Source organism: Rhinolophus sinicus, chromosome 12 (assembly GCF_057876585.1).
Source record: "Rhinolophus sinicus isolate RSI-liver-muscle chromosome 12, RSI-T2T, whole genome shotgun sequence".
Lineage (NCBI taxonomy): Eukaryota > Metazoa > Chordata > Mammalia > Chiroptera > Rhinolophidae > Rhinolophus > Rhinolophus sinicus.
The window spans coordinates 43,872,989-43,897,604 of NC_142512.1; the positions used below are offsets into that span (position 1 = coordinate 43,872,989).

Consider the following 24,616-nt stretch of genomic DNA (forward strand, 5'->3'; position numbering starts at 1 on the left):
TCTAAATTATAGAAGAGAATGATTTTGATAGTAACTGATATTAGGGTGGGGTGGTGATATGAATTTGTGGTTTTCGTGTGTTTTTTTCAGAATCTCTTAACCCCTTTTTGCCCCCTCGTAGTTTAGGTTGAATAAAATTAGACATGAGTTATTTCATAAGAAGCATTAAAAAACCTGGATCACTCCCATGGCATCGTAATTGTCTATCTCCAATCTCCACTTTTTCCTGTACACAACTGCCAGACTAATTTTCTTAAAACACAATTTTCATCATGTCATTACCCCTGCTCAAAAATGTAGATGCTCTTCCTATTATCACATGAATCTTGTCCCAATGATTATGCTTGACATTCTCACCTCTTCATAATTTTTCTTGCCACTCCTCCTTTCTCCATAGAGTCTTCCCCAGGCAAAACTCCCATGCTTCCATTTATCATAAATCTCCACACATGCCAATTTCATTCTTATTTCCATGTCTTTGTTCATGTGGTTTTTTCCCCCCTCTGTTGAAGTCTCACATCTGTTTTCTTCTCTACTTTTAACAGTACTTCTTCACTGTGTCTAGAATCTGCTGGTACTTCTCCCAAGAAATTGCAGATGCTGATGTGTCTCCTAATAACTTTTAGTTTACACTACATATAAATTGTAAAGAAAGTGATTGGAAGGACTATTCATGTTTACGATAGAAATAGTGTTTCCAAAAGCCTGAGATCTCTAGCATTCATGACCTAATTTTAATAGTGGTTAAACTGTTGTCAAACTCATTGTAGTATGATAAAAAATCTGAAGAGAAACTGTACCTATATCATCCGTCTCTCTTTTATACTGTCTTTTCTAAATTACATTTTTAAGCAATTAATGACACCCCCAAATTTTGGATTAAGCTACCTTGCTATTGTAAATTATACCATTGGTAAGAAATTGTTTTTGCTAAAAGTTTTAACTAAGAGGTAAGTATATTATAATGAGTAAGAGCAAGCATTCTGGAGTAAGACTACTAGATTAGAATTCTGGATCTTCCATTTACTAGCCGCATAATCAGAAGGGATTTTCTATGGCTTAGTTTCCTTATCTGTAATGCAGGAATAATAATAATTTTGATTTTATAGGCCTATTGTGATACTTGAATGAGATAACCCATAGCTTTGAGCATAGTGCCTGGCACATAAACAGTGTTCAATAAATACCAGATATTATTTATAATATATTGGGAGTAATAATACCAAAAATTACATTTTATGTTAGGAATGTGGCCAGAACTGGGCAGACGCCTACTTGCAGGTAAATTTTTAGAAAACCCTATGCCTACGTGAAGTTACTTTCCCCTGGTAGGATATTGACACAAAAGCAGCTCCTCCAAGAAAAGCTTTTGATTCTCATGGTACAATAATCTCTTTGTTTATTTATTTATTTGCAGCATTCCAGGATGCCTTGAAGATTTTCTGTAGGATAAAAGGTGGTCAAGTTGCAGTTGATGAAGTAGCTGCGGTTTTAGATAGCATGGATATTCCCGTAACCCCTGAAGATTTTCAGGAAGTGATAAAATATGCTAGTATTGATAGTAAGTTATTTGAATTGATATATATGTATATATCTTTCTTGGATATCAATTTTCTGATTCATCCTTTATTTCTTTTCCTTCTTTTGTATTTTTAATTGTTTGATTAGGATCTGCATCTCACATAAGACTAAGCACCAGGAGAGAAGATACCACGTTTACTTTGCTCAGTTTTATGTCCTTAGCACCTAGCACTGTGCTTATGGCACATGTTAATTGCTCAACAAATATATGTTAAATGAATTACTGATTCTCACCCCTTACTCTACCTCTCCCAATCAGGGAGCACAAGGTTTCTTCATTTTGTCATATTAATAAGCTGGCTGCAACTTGAGGCAAAGTTCTTCATAGGGAGGGTCCTTGACTTTTGACTAGGAAAGTCATTCTAATAGCTACATTTGATTGTGGAAGTTCATGCCTACTGGGAAACACCTAGTTTGAGCAAAGAGTAAGGTAATGTATTCTATATAAGAAAACAAGCGGAATTGAGAATACAACAGTGGCTCATCCAAAGTTGGAGGAAGAAGATCGAGGGAACCTAAAAGTAGATGAGGGTCTAGCAGTCAGTACAGAGGGGCCAAGAAAACTTTAGGGCAATGGTATGTAGTTGCTCACTGTGCTGTTGAAAACTCCCTTACTCCTACTTATTGTAAACTATCAGTAACAGTTTGTTATATACAATAGCCTTGTGTTAGTGGTGTTGTTGGGTGGATTTAGAGGAGAAAGATCTATAGGATTTTTGTTTTGTTTTGTTTTTTTAATTAAAGTTTATTGGGGTGACAATTGTTAGTAAAGTTACATAGGTTTCAGGTGTGTAATTCTGTAATATATCATCACATTGTGTGTTCACCACCCAGAGTCAGTTCTCCTTCCATCCCTTTTACCCTTATCTAGATCTATAGGTTTTATGTTATGTAGGCTTGGAGTGGAGAGTGGAAGTAGCACCTGTAGAATGTGATAGATAATGTGAGATCAAGAGTCCAAGGGAATAGAAAACAAAACAAAAAATAACCACAAGAATATAAACAACTCAGGAATCCTCAAATTTAGGAGAGACTATTGATTTATGTTCATATGGTGTGGGGTCTTAGCTATTTTACTTAAATGTTAAAGGAAAAGACAACCCAGAATGCTGAAAAATTTGGGTCACCCAAGTAGGAGGCATATGGATTTTCTGTACCAGAATTTTGAAGCAAAGAGTAATGTAACTCAGTTATCCTGCTGGTAGAAGGCATAGCACTGTAAATACTATTCTAGCATCTTGTTTTTGTTATTTGTTTTGTTATAATGATAGGTGGAGAATATGTTTGTCTTTATGTTTGTCTTTATGTTTGTCTTTATGAGTGTTCATAATGAGGAGGAAAGAATTATGCCACTGGAATTTGCAGTGAAGTTCAACAAGCATTCAGATATGACAAGAGGAATATGGAAAATCACTTGATGGTGGTTCTGGGAATGTCAGGTATTTTTGTTTCTGCAGTAGGGTGTCGGTGCAGTAGTTTTTCCTCTCATGGAGGTTAGTGATCTGGAAATTGAAATGGGTGAAAAGTAGTGACTAACACAATCTTTGCCAGAGGAGGTTTTGATACTGTGGGGCTCTCTGAAGATTACAGAAAGGTAGTATTAATGATCACTTAACACCTTCAAAATAATGCTGCCTTGAATATGACCTTAATGATTAAGATCATTTTTTCTCATGTTAGGTAGTTGTGTTTCCTCCAGAAGTACAACTATTATAGTGGGAGGCTGTTTTGAACTTCCCTTATGAAATAAACGGAATCTATAACCATATTGATTGCCTCAGTCTTGACCAGGAATCATTTATTAAGGTTTTGATAAGCCAGATAGGGGCTAAAATAGTAATTTCGGATTCTGGAATGCTTTTCTGGCCACCAGGGACTATTTAAATAGGTAATATTTGTTTAGTAGGTTCATGATAGGTGTCCTTTATGTGTTAGAAGCCAGGAATGAATTTGAGCAAGAGCTAGTAAGTCTGTATAAATGGTTGGCTACTGCATTCTCATTGGCTGATATTGGACCTCTGTCCCGAATAGGGAGTTTTCTAAGTGGACAACATAAAAACAATGTGGCATTCTCTGCTGGATTAATGTATATATGGTCCAACAGAATACTTTTCAGTGATCAAATTCAAGAGCTTCAGGGCTGAAGCTATGGTCTAAGAACTTTGGACAGAATTCAGTCCACAATAAGTGCCAGGAATTCACTGGGGAGATTATCGGAAGTGTTAGAATCGTAATCAAGAACAGAATGAGGATAGATAACCAAGGAAGTAAGAAACCAGAATGTAGTAAGCAGTTCCTAATTAGAAGACAACAGCATCAATTTGGTCTAGTACTTCTTTGATTGGACCAAGTACATACTTCCTTTGCCCTGCACCTGACATAGCTTACCAATTTTCAAAGAATTGGAGTGAATCAGACTTACCCAACACTAAAACTAGACTGTATATAATTCTTCTTTGACTCAAAAGTCACTTTAAAAACTTGCATCTTTTTCTCAGTGTCTTCACTTATAGATATAATTGAACAGTTGATTTCTTATGAATAGACTGAAGAACAAACCCAGTATTTTTATAGATAGATAAGCCAACTCCCAGTCTTTTTCACCTTGGATGGCAAGCAAAGTCAAACATCCAGAGGCAAGAACTATTGGGAAAATCATTTTCTACCTCTGTGCACAATTGGAAAGACATTATTCAAGGTCACTGCATCTGAACCCATCCTCTGTCATGGATTGTCCAAGAAGAAAAATGGTTTTAGACAGGGGCAGGGGCAGGAAGTTATAATTATGAGCGTGCTGGGCACATAGGAGGTGCTAAGTAAATATTTTCCTGATAGCCACCATGTAGATATCGCATTATTCTTTACAGTCTTCAGTATATTTTGTTCATTCAAAAATCATTTTTAAGTGATAGGAAGTAGACACTTTGCTAGGCATTGGGGAACCAAATGGAAGGTGCATCCTCTGTTCTTAAGGAGTTCATTACCTAGTGAAGAATACAAAAGAGTAAATACTTGAAATACTGCCGATAGTACACTCCCCAAATTTTTGTTAAATGAATAAAATATTATCCTGATTACCTGCTGTATTTCCCCCAAAATAAGACCTAACCGGAAAATAAGCCCTAACATGATTTTTCAGGATGCTCGTAATATAAGCCCTACCCCAAAAATAAGCCACAGTTAAGATCGTCAGCCAGACAGACTCATTTAGTATGTCCGTTGCAACACACGACGGACAGATTGAATTATAAAATAATATATAATTAAATATAAATAAATAATATTTTTCACATTAATACTTAAAATAAGGGATAATATAAATTATAATTAAGTATTTGTAAATACCAAAGCGGGCGCCTTTGGACCAGAGGTAAACTCCTATGTAAACAGATTAACTGCAGACTTATTGCCGAATGACCAATCAGAGTACAGACACAACACATGAATAACATGCGCACTTGATAAGGAATGGACGTGGTTGTGTCTAATATGAATCTTCATAATTCAGTACGTCACGTGTTGTAATGGATGTACTTAATGCACTCGTGTGAGATAAAGAAACGTTTTCTGAATTTTGGTGCCTGCAATTTTTCGTCGCTTTTGTGGGGACTATCATTCTTAACTGTCATCATTTTTGTTGCCACTCCTGTCTCATAAGTCTTCAGTTAACACTTGATTTAATGGAAGATTTGAAGGGAATAATATTTTGACCCCCAGATGAGGTGAGTGCAAAAAGAAAGAGCTATTCCGTCGAGTACAAGAAAGGAATCGTAGAGGATTCCCGGGGCAAGAATCTTACGGCTTTCTGCAAAGAGAAGAAGTTGCATCTCCAAATGGTTTGAAAATGGTGAGCAGAGCACGATAACCTCAGTCAACAGGTGGCCAAGGGAAATGCTAAGAAGCACAAGTGTGGATCAGGTCGGCAACCATTATTTCCTGAGCTGGAACATATCATCTGTCAATAGATTGCTGACAGGAGAGCAAAAGCTTTGGTTGTGCGCAAGGCTGATATTCAAACATTTGCCCTTGCAATGGCACCACAGTTAGAAATATCCCCAGAAGAATTCAAAGCATCACAACACTGGCTGGATGACTTCATTCAGCGATACAAACTGTCTCAAAGATTGACAACACTGTTCAAGCTGGAAGATACTGAAGTTATTAATCGTGCATTTGCATTCAAGTCCTTTGTTGATGGCATTGACTTTTCTAAATCCCAACTCTCCAACATGATTGCTATGGATGAAACTGCAGTGTTTATGGGCCAAGGATCTCAAATGACAATTGATCAGAACGGTGCCTCATCAATCTACATTCCCTCCACTGGTTACGAAAATGCATGTGTTACCTATATTTTGGCAATTTGTCTGGATGGAAGGAAAACCCCACCTCTAATCATCACTAAGGGCAAGAAAGGTAAGGTTGAACGTATTTCAGGCATTTATGTTCTTGAAACCGAAAAAACCTGGTGCACACAAGCAGTTATAAGGAAGTGGGTCGATTTAATGCTGCCACTTGTTTTGCGAGGTGGCCAAAGAGGTGTGATAGTCTGGGATTCAGCCAGCACTCACAACACTAAAGACATGAAGAACTTCCTTGCAGAGAGAAGAATGGATCAAATAATGATTCCTGCAGGAATGACTGCCCATCTCCAGACTCTTGATATTGCAATAAACAAGCCATTCAAGGACTGTTTGCGCATGGAAATCAATGACTACATTGAGAATAGAACGGAGAGGAATCAGCGTGGAAACTTCGTGAAGCCTAGCCTGCAAGAGGTCGTGACTTGGGTGAAGAATTCATGGGATAAAATCACTGACAGCTGTGCTGCCAATGCACTACAAGCAGGCTACATGGACAAGAAGTGCTCGTTTAAGGAGAGCTCTATTGCTGGACATGAGAGATTGGGGCCGATGGTTCTACAGGAAATGGAGTCGCAAGAAATTCAAGCTGGAATTCGGGGTCTGGAGAGTTATGACGATGCTCTAGAAGAAGATGACATGACTGTATTTGAATAAATGTTGATTGTTGTACATGAAAAAATAAGACATCCCCTGAAAATAAGCCCTAGTGTGTCTTTTGGAGCAAAAATTAATATAAGACCTAGTCTTATTTTCGGGGAAATACAGTAGCTTTGGGGCTTAAAATGAGACTAATTTCTTTTGATGGGAAACTTTTATTAAGGAGAAAAAATAATGGTCTTAGTTGTATGTTTCAGTATGTACTGAGTTACTCACAATTTCAGATATTATTCAAAACCCATAATAGCTGGCCCTCTGTTCCTACTTCCACACATATCTGTGTTGCTTTCATATTAGAATAGGATGGCAGTTTTATTTGTGTTCAAAAAGAAATTCAGTATTTGAGCTTATTCTTTCTATCACAGGTAACCATCTGGTGGATATTGGCGATATCATATTTTCTTTGGATGAACTGCAGCAACAGTATGAGGATGTTTGTGAGTGAGCTCTTGTTGCTATAGAAAGTTTTATCTGTAAATAAATTGTCTTTAAATTAAATCTTGATTTATAGGTTTTATCATACAGGGTTTGAAAGCCTTCTCTGAACCCTTTGCTCTAACTCATAAATCAGGGAGATAAAAAATTTAGTATAATACTATAAATATATCTAATTAATATTGATTATCTAATATGACTGTCTCATAACTTTCATCTTTCCCTTCATATTAGGCAATATAAAGTCACCTTTAAAACAAAATACTAACACTTAAAAAAAAAATATTTACTTTGCAATGCGGGTAATTCTGACATCGACAGTTTAAAAAATTTTAATCTGTTCTTTGGTATCATTCATTATTTAATTTAGTTTAGTTTTTCTTCATTAAGTACATTGTTTTTGATCCCTTCTTATTGCACATCATGTCACTTCTCAATCTTTTTCTCATTTGTATAAATTCATTTGGTCCAGATTATCTATGCAAATAATTTAAAAAATTATAGTATATAGCTCTGTATAAAGCCTGCTATAAAAAAAAAAAAGAAAAAAAGCAACCTCTTGCGTGATCCTTTTCTGAGTTTCTCCAGAGGTAAACATTTTAAATGTTTTAGCTGATTACTTGGTATTTATCTGCATGACTGTAAATAACATGTTTATATTGCTGCTCATTGATTTTTAAAATTTTGGGTAGACACAGTAAACTCCCTACTATGAAAAATAAGGATTTAGCCCTGTTTCATTGTTCCTGAACCCACCACATCCACTTACTCTTCACAAACCTATTCATCTCCCCAATATAGTTAATGGTAATGTGGTTAATTTTTAATTTAGTATTTATATTGATGTTAATGTCAACACTATTCACGGCTGAGCTATGTAATAAGTATCCTGCAGTTACTTTCTTTTTCTGTGCAAATTTTTGTCTTTAAATTAATACATTGCCACCTGTCTAAATATCCTCTCCATAAGTTTGGATGCACCAGGTATTCTACAAATTTTGTCTTCTTGAAGAAATCTTGCTTAGAGTGGTATTCTGATATTCTTCAATATGGATTTGTTACCCTCTACATCTTGTGTGCAACTGTCATCCTGGGTTCTCCCTTCATTAATATTCTGAAGACTTTCACTTCTCTCCTTCTTTATCAGATTCTGTCCTCATATTTGATAGTTTGGGTATAGAATTCTAGATCGGAAATAATTTTCCCTCAGAATTTTGTATTTTCTAGTTTTTAGTGTTGCTGTTGAAGTCCGAAATTCTTCTGATTCCTGACCCTTTATATATAACTGATTTTTGACTTTGCAAACTTATCGGATGTCTTCTTTGCATCTAATGTTCTGAAATGTCATGATGATGTACCTTGAAATAGGTTTCTTTGCAACAATTGTGCAGGTACAGCATCCCTTTTATTCTGGGAAATCAAAACAGATTTCCTTTACTCTGTTTCCTCTGGAACTCTTTATTATTTGGATATTTGACATCCTGGACTGAGTCTCCTTTACAACTTCCTCATGGTTCTGCACCTTCATAACTAAGGGATTTGTATCTGTATTGGCTTATTAGTCTATTATCTTTCTAAATTGGGAAAGAGTAGGGAATGAGAACCATGCACTTTAGAGGGCTATCTCTTTATATTCAGTGTGACTTTGAATATTATAGCTTTGGATGGAAGTATTTAAATATATTAAACCAGCATATTATATTTAACCTAGTTAATAGTTCAGTCTTTTGATCTTCAACTGTGTTAGTTTTTTTCAACTTGCTAACTTTGTTTTATCTATTTAAGCAACTGATAATTTCTCAAATAGCTTTTATGAAGACTTAGCTATTTTTTAAAAAATATTACAAATTGTACAGGTAAATAAAGTAATTGGATATGTTGTGTTTCTCTTGCTTAACAATTATGGAATGGTCAGCCTTGGATGAAGATACTTCAAACACAAACTTATCAGATGTATCAGGAAGTTATCTACCATATAGAAAGAAAAGCACTTTATCTTCCAGTCTGTCTGAACTGCCTTTGTCCCAAGAGTTAAGTAGCAAAAACCTCCAACATCATAAAATTATGGAGGATAATGATGACCTGGAATTTAAAAGCTCAAAAAATAATTTGCATATAAGAAAATTACCGGATGGGATTGATAGTAGCAGTGATGTCGGATTCCAGGAATCACATTCAAAGGACGGCATAAACTTTAAGAGAAGTTCAGAGAAAGTTGAAATTCATGACTCAAAGTCTCAACCACAAAACTTGAAGACTATTACAAGCTTCGAAAAGTCTCTGGATATAAGTGATGTTTTTAGTGTCCCAAAACTTAAGAAGCCAGCTGTGAGAAGGCCTTCTAGCCTCCTAAATAATATTTCATTTAAGGAAAAAACCGCAATTAAGACTCTGGGTCAGTATCATATATGTAAGTCAAAATCTAAGTTCCTAAATTCCTGAGTCATCACAAAAATAACCTGAGTTAATCAGTTATTAGATAGCTGTAGGCATTTCAATTGTCAGTATTCTGGATAATCGCCACTTCTGGTACCTAAGCCAACGAATTCAATGCTGTGGTTTTAATGGTAGTTCCTTTTCAGACGCTCCCTTTTTGGGAAGCCTAACGTACGCTGAGAAACTTGTTCACTGATCAATTGGAGTCATTCAAGTTCTCTAGAAAGTAGAGGGCCTGTTCCCTTAGAAATACTTATTTTATAATTCATTTAACCAAATATGTAAGAAGCCTGTGAAATTTTGGCTCAGAGTTCCATAATTTAAATATATGATATCCATAGCACTTCAGGTATTATGTCTTATGGATGTGGGAATATCAAGAGAAAATAATTAATACTACATATCTCAGGTCCCCAAGGCTTTGTGGTCTTCTTCAAATATGAGCAATGGTTTCCTAACCAATATGTTTTTCCCCTTCTGTACTACTTATATCACAGAAGTGCTGTATACTCCTTCCTGTAGGCCTTGGCAGATGTTACTTAAGCTGTGTTTATATTCTTTAAAGAAAGTTTCTGACCTTTTAATTGTATTTAGTATCAAATATAATTGTTAAAGTGAATGCTTAGTGAAAAATTAGTGATTCTTATGCACTAATGCATACTTTAAATAACTCAGTTGAAAATGGAGTGTGATCAGTTAAGGAGCCACATAGATGTTCATTCTGATTCCTTTACTGACAAAACTGCTGTTACTCTGCTTCATTTCTATTTCTGAGTTCTTTATACTTCAATAAGTACTAAAGCCCTGTTTAAAGGAATAATGGAGTAGTAGGCATTTAGCCAGTGGGTAGAAGAAGCCTGTGGAAGAAACTGGTTATCTACCTTCCTGGTGTCACAAAATCAAATGATGTCACTTACTACTGCCATACTTAATATTCTCTATGTAGAGAAGTTATGAAATAGTATAACTTCTCCCAATACATTGATGGTAACTGGGCATCTGCGAAATGTGACTGCCACTTGATTTACATTTTGAAAACATTTTTAACTTTTCATTTTGAAATAATTTAAATTCTTGACAATTACACAAAAGTAAAAACATTCCTATATACTCTTCATCTAGTTTTTCAAGTGTTAAGATTGTACATAACCACAGTGTATAATGATCTGATCCAGGAAATTACCACTGAAACAACATTATTTACTAATTTAAAGACCCTATTCAAATTTTGTCACTTGTTCCACGAACACCCTTTTTCTGGTCCAGGATCTCATCCAACATCACACATTACATTTAGTTGTCCTATGTCCTTAGTCTCTTCCAATCTGGGATGGTTTCTCAATCTTTCATGACCTTGACACTTTTGAAGAATATTGACTAGTTATTTTGCATAGCGTCCTTCATTTTGGGTTTTCCTTATATTTTTTCATGAATAATTTCGGGTTATGCATTTTGGGCCCAAATACCTCAGAAGTGATATTGTGCCCATCTCAGTGCATCATATTAGGAGGCACATGATGGCCACATTAATCTGCTTCTAGGATTTTATGATCTTGAAGGTTGTGAACTGAAAGCATGGTAAAGTGATGTTAAAGGGAAGAACTTTCATTTTCTGCTTCGAATCCTTGAATTTAAACAAAACACATTGGTGTTTTGATCTCCTGGATTTTTTCGTTGGATTTTAATCAAAACCAAGCAGCATTGTCTGGGCCACTGGAATAGTCTGTTCCTCCAAACAAGTAGTTTATAAATGTTTATAGAATTTCAAGACAGTTTGTGTTTGAGCAATAAGAGAAAGCTTAAGTATAATGTAAGATACAACAAATATGGAGAGAAAAGCAGTCTTTCTATAAGATAATATTAAATATATTATTATATATTAATATTAATTAATAAATTATATATTAATATATATTTAATATAATATATATTAAATATATATATATAACTTGCTTTCTGGTTACTAGGTAAAGATTTTAGGTTACAATTATTGCTGAAGACATATAAATTCTGTTGCTGAAGAGTTCTCCACATTTTATATATTTAGAAAATGTCTGTGAAGCTATCAATAAACTCCAAGAAAATTACATTGCTGCAGAAGAACTTCAGTCCATTTTGCCTTCATTAGGAATTACTTTATCAGACAACGAGTTCAAGAAGATTGTGACAGACACCAGTAGAAATGGTGAGAGACTGATAATGTAAAACTTTATGAGAAAATTAGATACTTTTATGGAATAGTATTAAATGTTGAAGTAAGTTCTCTCAACTAGAAATAGAACAGAATGGGCCATTCTAAAGAAGATTCAGAAAGAAGAGATATACAAATGGAAATTAGTGGAAAACAAAAAATTCCTGTAAAGTCTGACCTAATGGATTAGTTTAGAGGGGCTAGGCCTTTCACATCTGAGAATTGTTTTAATAAGGCTTCATTACTATCCCTACTGTTGTTTCCCCAGAAATAAGACCTAGCTGGACAATCAGCTCTAAGGCATCTTTTGGAGCAAAACTTAATATAAGACCTGGTCTTATTTTACTATAATATAAGACCAGGTATGATATGATATGATATGATATGATATGATATGATATGATATGATATATGATACCAGGTCTTGTATTAATTTTTGCTCCAAAAGCCACATTAGAGCTGATTGTCCGGCTAGGTCTTATTTCTGGGGTAACATGGTAGATATTGAAAAACCAGGAACTTTATCTTACTTATTGTTGTATCCTTGGTGCCTAGCCTAGTTCTTGGCACTAATATGTCCTCAATAATTGTTGAAATAAAATGAACTGATCTAACTTAGGAAGACTCATCTAGGAAGGCAGAGTATGAAGGGGAAATAGGATGATGGTGAAGTGAAGGATATGTCATTTTTTCATAGTTGTATTAAAATGTGAGTTTTCCTTTTATGCAAAATATAACAGAGTGTATAATCTAAACTGTTTATTTTACAGAAAATGGAATGATGAAGTTAGATGACTTTATAAGTGCTCTCTCCAAGGAGCAAAGTCTTCCTGAATATGATGGTAGGTAGAAAATTTATTTTTAAATGATATGGAGGAAAGAGCAGTTAGGTCGAAAAGAATTACATTCAGCTGAATTGAGTTTGCATTTTTGGATAGATACTTAATAGTCGCAAAACACTTAGGCAAACCATTTGCCAGTTTTTAAAAAACTTGCTGGATGTGGGTAATAATATCTAACTTACTTACTTCACAGAGTTGTTATGTGGAATTTACAAACTGAAAAATGCTACATAAATTTACAGTAATAGTAAAGAAAATGAGGAGGTCAAATAGGTTAATTAACCCCATTTTTAGCAATTGATAGAGGATTTGATTTTTAATTTTTAAATAAGGAACTTGTTTGAATGAAATACCAGTTTGGTTTACCTTTGTTTTAGAACATTTTTAAAAATAGTTATATTGAGGTATAATTTGCATACATAAAATTCACCCATACACTGCTTTTTATTAAATTTATAGAGTTGTACAACCATCACCACAATCCAGTTTGTTGCTTGCAATGGTTTTATTTTTTATACAAAAATTAAATATCTTTAAGGAAGATTAAAACAAGAATTGAAAGAGATTAAGGCTTGTTGATTTTATTTCCTCATGTCTATTCATATACTAAAAAAGAAAGATCTTAAGCTTTTTGTTTCTTCTGAAAAGATTTCTCAGATAAGGAAGAATTAATCCAAAAGAAGAGACTTCCTTTTATACCTAAGTGAAAAGTCTCCTGTTAAAAGCTACTTTTTTTTTCATTTCCACTGAACTAGAGTGCTTAAGTGTCTGGATTTCTTGGAGACACTATTAGCAAATAGATTTCTTGAATGCTTCGCTATATAATCATTCATTCACTAACTCAACATTGTTTCATTTTTTAAATTTATTTTTAATTGTGGCAACTAACACATAACATAAAATTTACCATCTTAACCGTTTCAAAGTGTACAGTTCAGTCATGTTAGTGTTAAATATATTCACGTTGTGCAATTGATCTCCAGAACTTTCTCATCTTGCAAAACTGGAGCTCTATACTCCAGTTTTAGAGCGACCCATCCTCGCTTCTCCAGCTTTTAGCAACCATCATTCTACTTTCTGTTTCTGTGAATTTGTTCACTCTGGATACCTGAGTAGAATCATGTAGTATTTGTCTCTTTGTGACTGGCTTATCATAATGCCCTCAGGATTCATCCATGTTGTAGCATGTGTCAGAATTTCTTTCCATTTTCATGTTAAATAATATTCCATTGTATGCATATACCAAATTTTGGTTATCCACAGACACTTGTGTTGTTTCCACCTCTTAGCTATTGTGAATAGTGCTACTATGAACATGTGAAAATATCTCTTTGAGCTCCCGCTTTCAATTTTTTTGGGTATACACCCAGAGATAGACACAATCCAGTTTTGTAACTTTTCTATCACTCCTAAAAATTCTCTCATGACCATTTGCAGTTAATCTCTACCCCCATCACCAGACAACCACTGATCTTTCTGTCTCTATAAATTTGTCTTTTTTTTTAACATTTAATACAAATGAAATCATGTAACATGTAGTCTTTTGTGCCTGACTTCTTTCACTTTGCATAATGTTTTTGTGGTTAATTCATGTTGTAGTATGTATCAGTAATTCATTCCCTTTTATTGCTAAATAAGTCCATATTGTATTTTATGAATATACTCTATTTTGTTACGAATAATGCTGACATTAACATTTGCATACATGTCTTTCTGTGGGCATATGCATTTATTCTCTTGGGTAAATTCCTAGAATTGCTAGTCTGTATGGAAAAATTATGTTTAGCTTTTAAAGAAATTGCCAAACTGTTTTCCAAAGTGGCTACCCCATTTTCATTCTCACCCACAATTTATGAGGATTCTAGTTTCTTCACATCCTTGTCAAGACTTGGTATTACCTTTTTTATTATGATCATTATAGTAAGTGTGTAGTGGTATCTCAGTATGGTTTTAATTTGTCAATTTCCAATGACTAATAATGTTGAGTATATTTGCACATTCTTACTAGCTATTCATATATCTTTGATGAAGTTACGTATTCAAATCCTTTGCCCATTTTTAGAATTCCATTTTGATTATAGTGTTTTAGAATGAATCTCTTTGTATAGTTTTTTTTTCTTTTTGTGGTTGCTCCAGGTGTTACTTTATATATGCATAACTTATCATAGTCCACTGGTGTCATCATTTTACCAGTTTAAATGAAGTATAACAGCCTTATCTCTTTTTATTTCCCATTACTCTCCTCTGTTTATGATATAATTGTCTAAATATTTCCTCTACATATATTTAAAACCACATCAGACAATAGTATAATTTTTACTTCAACCATCAAACTTAATTTAAAAACTCAAGAGGAGATTTACCCATATTTTGGCTTACCATTTTCTTTCTTCCTTCTTGATGTTCTATAGTTCTTTGTTGTATTCTTTCCTTTTTGTTTAAAGAGCTTCCTATAGCCATTCATAGGTGTACTGGCAACAAATACTCTTAGTTTTCTTTCATCTGAGAACATCTTGATTTCCCCTTTATTCCTGAAGAGGATTTTTTTCTGAGTATGGGATTTTGTGTTGACAGTTCTTTTTTTTTTTTTTTTTTTTTTTTTAGCACTTGAAAAATATTGTAACACTTCCTTCTGGTGTTTATGGTTTTGTATGGAAATCCTCTCATTCAATTTGATTTTTTTCCAGATAAGTAAAATGTCGTTTTTCTTTGGCTGCTTTCAAGATTTTTTTCATTGTCTTTAGTTTTCAGAAATTTAATTATAATGTGTCTTCAAATGAATTTCTTTGGGTTTATCCTGTTTGAGTTTCACTTATTTTCTTGGATCTGTAGGTTAACATCTCTTGCTAAAAATCTGAGAAATGTTCAGCCATTATTTCTTTGAGTGGGATTGATAGATGAGATAGTTCTATTTTTAATTTCTTGAGGAATATCCATACTGGTTTCCATAGTGGCTGTACTATTCTCTATTTCCACCAACAGTGTGCAAGGGTTTTAATTTCTCCACATTCTCACCAATGTGTTTCTTTTTTCTTTTTAAATAATAGCCATACTAACAGATATGGGGTGATAACTCATTGTGGTTTTGATTTGCATTTCCCTGATTATTAGTGATGAACATTTTAAAATATATCTGTACATGTTTTTTGAAGGAATATCTGTTCAAGTCCTTAGTCATTTAAAAAATAGGGTTACTAGGTTTTTTTCTTTCCTATTTTCACTATTGAGTTATATGAGTTCTTTATATATTTTGGACATTAACCCCTATTTAGATATATGGTTTGCAAATATTTGCTCCCATTCCACAGGTTGCCTTTTCATTTTGCTGGTGGTTTCCTTTCTTGTGCAGAAGCTTTTTAGTTTGATGTAGACCCACTTACGCACTTTACTTTTTGTTGCTAATGCTTTTGGTGTCATATCCATGAAATTATTGCCAAGACTAATGTCATGAAGCTTTTCTCTTTTGTTCTGTCCTAGGAGTTTTACAGTTTCAGGTATCATAAATGTCTTTAATCCATTTTGAGTTGATGTTTGTGTATCATGTAAGATAAGGGTCCAGTTTCATTCTTTTGCATGTGAATATATCCACTTCTCCCAACATCATTGCTGCTACTGAGAAACAGACTAACTAGGGAATTATAATTATTAGATAATTAAATGGGGAAATTGTATAATATTTCTGTTCCTATGTATTTTTAGTTGGGGTATTGTCCGGGCAATTAAATTGGTACTTCTTTAGATACAGAGACTACAGCAAAGTAGACTATATTTTTGACTCTGATTTTATAACTTACTGATTTTCAGTATTATTAAAGATTCTGGTAATGCTTTTATATATAACATTTCTGAAGTTTTAAATAATTTAGTGTTAGAATTAAAATTTATCTTACTATTAGTGTTTCCTTTTGACTTTATTTAATACTTACTAGCATACTGCTTTATTTTCAGTGTTGTTCAGTGTCATTAAAGCCATTGATAAAATTAAAGATGAAAACATTGATTATGAGGATCTGAATACTTGTCTTCAAAATTTTGGAGTTTACCTGTCTAAGGCAGAATTTGAAAAGATCACAGAGTTGACTAAAGCTGGTGGTAAGTGATATATTTTCAGGAAAACTGGATTGACACTTCTGAAAGGAGGGTCAGTTTGCTATTTTTTTCCTTAGAGTAATGACTTTATTATTTTCATTAGAAAAAAGTCCATTAAAATTAAGACAGTATAGAAATGTATGAAAATACTCAAAAATACAACAAAACACTAAAAATCCCATTATCCAGAAAAAACTATTAATATATAATAGTCTTACTAGATATTTTTTCCTAGGCAAAAGTGCAAACAAAAAGAAAGTAGGGTTTGTGATTTTGCTCTCTGAAAAGATAGAAGTCAGGACAAAAGACATTAAACAGGGCAAAGAAGGTCTCATTATTGTGCCAAGCCCACAATTCATAATAAAGGTACCAGTTTTGAGTATCTGTGCTCCTATAGCTTAGCAGCAACTTTCCTAAAGGGAAAGTGTGGGAGTGAGGTAGACAAGATGAAATAAGAATGTCAATGAGTTGATAATATTTGCAGCTAGGGAAGAATACATGAGCATTTATTACAATATGCTTTATATTTTGTATATACTTAAAGTTTTCCAAATAAAAACTAAAAAAGAAATAGAAACAAGTCTAATATAAGTTGTATAAAATATGTGTGGAGAAAATGATAAGACTTTGTTAAAGGACGTTAAAGAATACCTAAATAAATGGGACTACATCTCACGTTTGTGGACTCAGAGACCCAAAACAGTCGATCTTCCTTCCTAATTTATTTACCCAAAGCAATTCTGATAAAACCCTAATTTTTTTTGATGAGCTAATTCTAATATTTATATGCATGAGCAAAAGCCAAGAATAGCTATTAATAAAACACTCTTGAAGAAGAAAAACCTGTGTAGGTGTGTGGGTGCAGGTGTGTGTGTGTGTGTGTGTGTGTGTGTGTGTGTGTGTGTGGTGTTGGGAGGAACTTGATCTCCTGGATATCAGGACTTCCTATAAAGCTATAGTAATTAAAACAGTGTGAAAATGGCAGAGAAAATAGAGAATTTGACTAGTAGGACAAGAAAAGGAACTTCTACACATAGCCACACACATACGGAAACATATATAATGAGGTAGCAGATCATAGGGAGCAAAGAAGCACCATTTAACAAATGGTGATGGAATAATTCATATGGAAAAAAGTGGAATTACAACTTGATGCTTATCTATATACTATATTCAGTAATAATTTCCAGATGTGAAGAGTAAACATTTTAGAGGAAAAAAAAAGGAGGAAAAGTTTTCTGACTTAGAGTTAGGAGGGATTTATTTTTTAAGATACAAAAATCACTAAACACAAAAGACTGATGAAGTTGACTATATTAACAATTAAGAACTTCTCTTTATTAAGAGATAATACTAAGAGAATGAAAATACAAGCTGCAAACTCACTGAAGATTATTTGCAACACTTACATGAGCAAAGGATTATTCTGGAAACCCCTATAAATTAACATCCCAATAGAAAAAATGGCTAAATTACAAGAGTGTCCATTTCCAGATGAAGAAATGCAAGTTGTTAATAATCATATGAAAACATTCTCAAAATCATTAGTAATTAGGGAAATGCAAAATTTAGGTCACAATATGATACCTTTTTATACTCACTAAATTGGCAAAAATTAAGAACTCTGTTAACCCAAGTATTGGTAAATATGATGAAAGTGGTAAAACAACTTTGAAAAACATTATGTAGTATTTCGTAGGGTTTTCATGCCCCATGACTTAGAAATTCCACTCTTAGCTATAAATCCCAGAAAATTTCTTGCACTAAGGTTCAAGGAGACATGTCCAAGAATGCTCATGGCAGCTGTGATCTTAATAGCAAAAACAAACGAAACAAAGCAAAAAACCCCAAACACCACTCCTGGCGACAGAATGTATAAATTATGGCATATACCATTGGTAAATAATGGACTACTAACACTGTATACATTAGTCAAAATGAACTACAGCAGTGTACTATATGGATGATTCTTAGAAATATAATATTAAAGGAAAAAAGCAAGTCTCAGATTGCTATAGCATAACGTTTTTATAGAGTTTGAAAACAAAAAAATAATTTATTTATCCTGTTTAAAATTATACATAAAAAAGCAAAAGATTGGTAGACTCAGTAATGGGCTTTCTGTGGGGGAAGCATAAGAATGGAATGGAAAAAGCTCAGAAGCAAAGGCAATGGGGTTAATATTTTTCAATTGGGTGGTAGGTTCACAGTGGTTTGGTTTATTATCATACTTCATAACTAATATATGTGCAAATATTCTTTCTGTGTATCAAACATACATTATCAAAAATAAGGACATTTATTTCTTTAAAAACTCACGTGTTCCTGTTAGGGAACGTAAATCACTAAATCACTAACTCTAACATTGCCATAGAATTTTTCAAGGTCTCATTTTTTTTTAACTCTCCAAAAGTTTGGCTAAGAATACAAAGTGATTTGGTGCTCCTGGATGTAAACTGCTCAAAGTGTCTTGGGAAAATGGGATAGGGCTGTTCCTTATCGTCTACATTCTATTCGAATTTTTTTTCCTCAGTGGGGTAAGGAAAGGACTAGGCCTATCAAAACTCATCATATCTATAGAAAACCTTTATATGTGTCCTTAGAAAATTCTGAGAAATTTTTTATTCATTCTAACATTGGCATATTATGAGGAATTATACATAATCAAGGAAAGACATTTTCTAAGGATAAAATGACTGTTAAAATGTTCAATGGTGTTGATATTATAATACACTGGAGTAAAGATATCAGTGTGAATGGTAGCCTGATGTGGAAGAAGCTAGGAATCAAGAGCTTGCTTCTAATCCCTGATCTTGTATTTCCTTTTGTGACCTTGGGAAAAAAAAAATCATCATATCATGTATAAGTATTTTTTTCTCAAATATGTAAGGTAACACACTAATTCTTCACCTACATATCTTACTGAGTTGTTGCAAGGCCGAGAGAGTATAACATACTATTAATAAAAGAGCTAGTCGTCCCACAGATCATCAGGCAAATAAATGCCTGGCTTTGTGCTGATAGGTTTGGTGTTAATCGTCTGCATTACTGATCCCTAAGTCTAGAACAACTTTCACATGCAAATATATTCAAAGTTATCTTAATCTTACTTTTCATCCTTACACTTATTAGAGACAGCGAGAACCATGTATATGAAATTCATTTGGGCGAAGATTTAAAATGTCTTCCCACTTTGGGAAAGTGATGCCATCTAGTGACTATAGCGGAGTTTGGATATGCAGAATTTCTGGTTTCAGCTGTTCGTATGTTTTCCCATCTTCCAATTTATTCAGTAACATTTATTGACCCATCACTATGTACCAGGCTTTACGTTAAGCTGTGAATTTACTAAAATGAAAAAGACAGTCTTTGCCATTAAGAAGCTCACCATAAAGAAATGTAAGGTCATATATGTATATTTTATTTTATTTTTATTTATTTATTTTTTTCATATATGTATATTTTAAATGGAGTGAAGTTAGTACTTTAAAAAATTGGGGCTAAAGTAGCGTTGTGTTATTTGGTGTTTACATATTGGTTAATAATGCATTTTAAGTAACAGCTGTTTAACCTTATAATAATAAATTAATTTAATCTGTCTCCTATACAAGGGAACATAATAAATTGGATGAAGAGATTATTTGCATTATCACTTCATTTTTCCTAGAAATTTCAATTTTATGGAGATAAAAAACTTTATTAACGCAGAGTTGTATAGGTAGTATATTATCTTACTCATATCTATAGTTACATTTCCTTTCTCATTCTTAGTAGTGCATATTTATGTTTCCTTTTTTTCTTTTTTTCTTCATTTGGCTGCTCATTTCTTCATCAGACTGCCTATTGGTTTTATATACCTCTTTGGGACCTTCCCCCCATTTACCCCTCTACTTTCTCTTTATCTACCAGTATCCTCCTGTTTTCATTTTTGCTCCTTATTGAGTTTAAATTCTCTGATCTATATATCTCTGCTACCCTAAACTCCTTTGCCCCTCTGTACTTCTGTTGCATCTATCTGGCAGAACTCCCAACCCTGAATGAACCCCAATGATCTGTCTTTTTTCTGTGGCTGACAGTGTTTCTAGAGAAAATTTTACAGCTGAACAGACTGAACAGAGTACCGCTAAGAAATTTTGATCATCAAGTCTGCTGGCCCTCAACACTACCTAGGAATTTTGTGATGTTTATTTCCCCAGTTAGCCAATGCTCTCACTCTGAAACAAATATTTAAAATCGGTCAGTTCCATTCCTACCCCAACCTCTGCCTTTCTCACATTTAGCAGATAACTTTATGGAGAAAATAGAAGCCTGTCCCTATTTTGAGGGAATTAAGATATGTCCCAATGTTTTATTCTAAAAGTTTTAAAGTTTTTTCTTTTCATATTTAAGTCTTTAATTCACCTGGAATTGATTTTTATGTATGCAGTGAAGTTGGGATCCAATTTATTCCCCACCCCCATCAACCCCCTCCACACCCAGGATAATTAGCTATGACAGTTTTATGTTATTCTTTGTTTGGGATTTATGTATTATATAAATTATTTTATTTGGAACCTGGCACTCACACAGGATGGCCTTGGGATTTAGACTGTCATTGGAGATATTTTTTCTCCATCCAGACCTCAGACAGAGAACAAGTTTTCTTCTTGAATTCCTAAAATGTTTACCAAAGTGTTTTTAGTCATAATTTTTAGATGGGAAGACTTCCCAGGGTCCTGGCTTTAAGTAGGCATCTTAATTACAACCTTAGACTTGTATGTACCACATCATAATAATTACTATTATTGCTATTACTCACATTTATTGAGTGCTTGCTATGTGCCAGTACTATTCTAAATAATTTTTGTGTATTAACGCATTTGATTCTCATATTAACTTAATATAACATAAGATGCTTATTTACAAATATCACTTTGATCATTTGACATATAGTTTTTAAATGTAATGAAAAAATAAACTGAAATTTCATGATTAAAAAATTTTTTTATCCAAGAGTTTCAAATTCTTTTTGCCAAATATTAATTTTTAATACTTAGCTCCTAAATAACACCATAAACTTATTGGGTATAACTGCAACCTGTCCTTAGGGAAAGCTCCAGGATTAGATGGACAATAGATAGGTAGGTAAGCAGAGAGAGAGAAAGACAATTCAGGCTAATGTTTAAACCTTTTATTGAATATATGTGCCTGGGGATTAACCTGTCCTCTAAGGGAGAAAGGAAGCATCTGTGACATTAGAAACTCTGCCACATTTAAGGAGCATGGACAAATCCATGAAGGAGTCTAAGAAGTGAGAGGGATATGAAGAGAGAATAATATTCTGGAAGCCAGGGCAAGATTTTTGAGAAGAAGGCAATATCATCAACGATAAATGTTACTGAGAGATGAAGTATTTAATACATCCATTGGTTTCCTTTCAAACTGGGTGAGATCAGGATGCTATTCCTTATCATGTCCTCTCTCTCTCTCTAAATTTGCAGATTTTAGGAAAGAGGCTTTGTCTTCAAATATGAAATTATCAACAGCATATGTGGCAAGAACTTCATATCTGTAAGAGAAAACACTCCCTACAAAGGAGTTGTGTTTTAGGATCCTTGCCAAATGCCAACGATTGCCGGTCCACTCTGCCCACTCCAGCCAGAGTGATATTTTTTTCTAAAATAGTAATCTGATCATGTTGCCCCCCCCCATTTATAACTCTTTAAACAGTCCCATTGTTGTTAGTATAAAGATCAAAATCCTATATGCCCCACATCCCTAGCGTAATTTTGCATGATTATTCTTGCTTTCTGTACTTCAACTACATTGGCTTTCTTTCAATTCCTTAAATACTCTCTTTTCCTCCCACAAAAAGGCTTTTGCACATCATATGCCCTGGAATAGTCTTCCCTGACCCTCTTTGCCTAGTTAACATTTATTCATCCTTCAGATGCGTGTCAGGTTCCAGGGAAGCCTGTTATCATCTGCTGGTCTAGGTCAGTTTCCTTTGTTACAGGCTCTTCTTAAACCATGTCTCTGTCATAGCACTTATTTCATATTAGAAATATCTGTTTATGTTTTTGATTATTTGATTAATGTCTCTTTCTCCCACTTGCCTGGAAGCATCACTGGGCCACGGACCATGTCTCCACTTTGCTCATCATTGTTTTTCCAGATCTTAGCAAAATCCTGGCTCTCAGCAGGCTCTTAGTAATAACTAATATTGATAGTTAATACTTATATTTACTGTGCTAGGCATTGTTCCAAGTCTTTTATGTTTTAACTCATATAATTTTAAATATTTATGAAATGAACGAATCACTGAATAAATGTTCTCTTATTTCTTTAGCCTCATCTCTCATCAATTCTGCATTTGTACTTATTCTGTAGCCATACTACTTATAATTTAAGTTGGCTCCATTTGCTTTGGGTTCCAAGTCTTAGCATGTGTTGTTTCCTTTGTACACATTTCCTGTCAGACAAACTCACATTTTTCCCCCTCAAATTCAGCTCAAATGTCACCTCCCACCCCATAAGATTTCCCAGAGTTTATCACTCATGAAATCTAGATTAAGTGAAGCTTTCCAGTGCTTCCATGATATCTTGTGCATATTTTTCTCATAGTACCAACTACATAATGTATTATAATTTTGTTTACAGACATGACAGATGTAGTCTCTGACTTAGAGGAATTTATAGGAAGATCTTTGATGAGAGGGCTGACGTTTTCATTGTTGGTCTTAGTAGATATAAAATAAATGTAAGTAGAATATAGGTCTAAGATTGTATTATGGTATTCTTTCCAAGTGACCTCCATGAAGGTTTAGATCTGCTGGTGTAGTGCAACAATTTTCAGACTGTAGAAACGTATACGACAACTCCATTTGGGGTTGAGGGAGAAATGGAGTAGAAAATAGTATTAATGAAATAGTAAAACACCCAGTAATGATTGTTTTGTATTTTAAATTGGTCTGGTATCAACAGGACTTCTCATTTGGTTGTCTGGGTTGTGCCTTACATAAAGGTTCCTGGTTGAGAGAGTACAAGTGGAGACTGAAATGCAGTCTGTATTCCTCTGTGCTCATCAAGCTTTGAACCACAGTGCTAGATATCAGCTGCCCAGAAGAAGGTATGCCTCTTTGTAATTGATATGTAAAGAGGGGGTGCCTTTTTCCAATTCACACAAAAGTACAATATGGACTAGCAGTGGCCTGGGGATCAAAACTTCAATCTCAAATTTTAGCCTCTTTTTGTTTGCCTTATCAGATAGAAATCTTTAGACCTACATGTAGAGAACATAGCTGTTTTATGAAAGGCGTACAGCTCATTCAATGTATAACCCACTATATTTTCTTTGCCGTGAAATTTTTTGGTTTCAAATGCTGCTTGACGTAAGTGGGTTATCAGTTATAAATAGAAAATATTTTGCTTTTTTGGTTCAAAGATTTTGGTTAGAATAAATATTTTTTGTGAGGGTTTGCCTATGGACTTCGGACAAATTATTTTGCATTTTTTCAAACAATAATGTCTTATATAGATTTACTTTGTAGGGATTAAAAAAGCTGCTCAGATCTTGTCACCTATTAATAATGACAAAATTGGTATACCTATCTTGGAGCATGCCCTTAAAAGTTTGAATGTTAATTTAACTGAGGACTTCAGTGAGGCCCTTGAATGTTGTGACATCAATAGTGAGCATTTTTTTGGCTTGAAATTCTTTTCATTTTTCCCTATTTATGGGATACAGTCTTAAAGAGTGTATATATGAGAGTAAGATGCTAAAGGTAATCATACTGGAGACTTAGGTTCATACAAATTAGAGCCAAAATAGCCCACTAATTTAAATACTTCTTGACTATATTTAACTGTTTATACTGATCCGGATACTATATATGCTTATTTAGATAATTACCATTCATTACTTGTAAGCCTGGGTGGTAAACACCATACCTTATGTAATAAAACAAAGGCATGACACCAGCAGCTTCATTTTGATACATAATCTTTCTTCAGAAGAGATCCACTTTCATCAGTCCTTTTAT

The 24,616-nt window shown here is 33.9% G+C and overlaps 1 protein-coding gene across 1 annotated transcript in view; it reads left to right on the forward strand.

Annotated features, from left to right (window-relative positions):
* The first annotated feature begins 8,988 nt into the window (after positions 1 to 8,988).
* The window catches only part of EFCAB3 (EF-hand calcium binding domain 3), a 69,090-nt gene continuing 53,462 nt past the window's right edge, over positions 8,989 to 24,616 (forward strand). The window contains exons 1-4 of the mRNA XM_019732833.3: positions 8,989 to 9,432; positions 11,521 to 11,658; positions 12,435 to 12,506; positions 16,455 to 16,598. Coding sequence (XP_019588392.3) covers positions 9,102 to 9,432; positions 11,521 to 11,658; positions 12,435 to 12,506; positions 16,455 to 16,598 — 685 coding nt within the window. The 5' untranslated portion in view covers positions 8,989 to 9,101. The remainder of the gene's footprint in view (positions 9,433 to 11,520; positions 11,659 to 12,434; positions 12,507 to 16,454; positions 16,599 to 24,616) is intronic.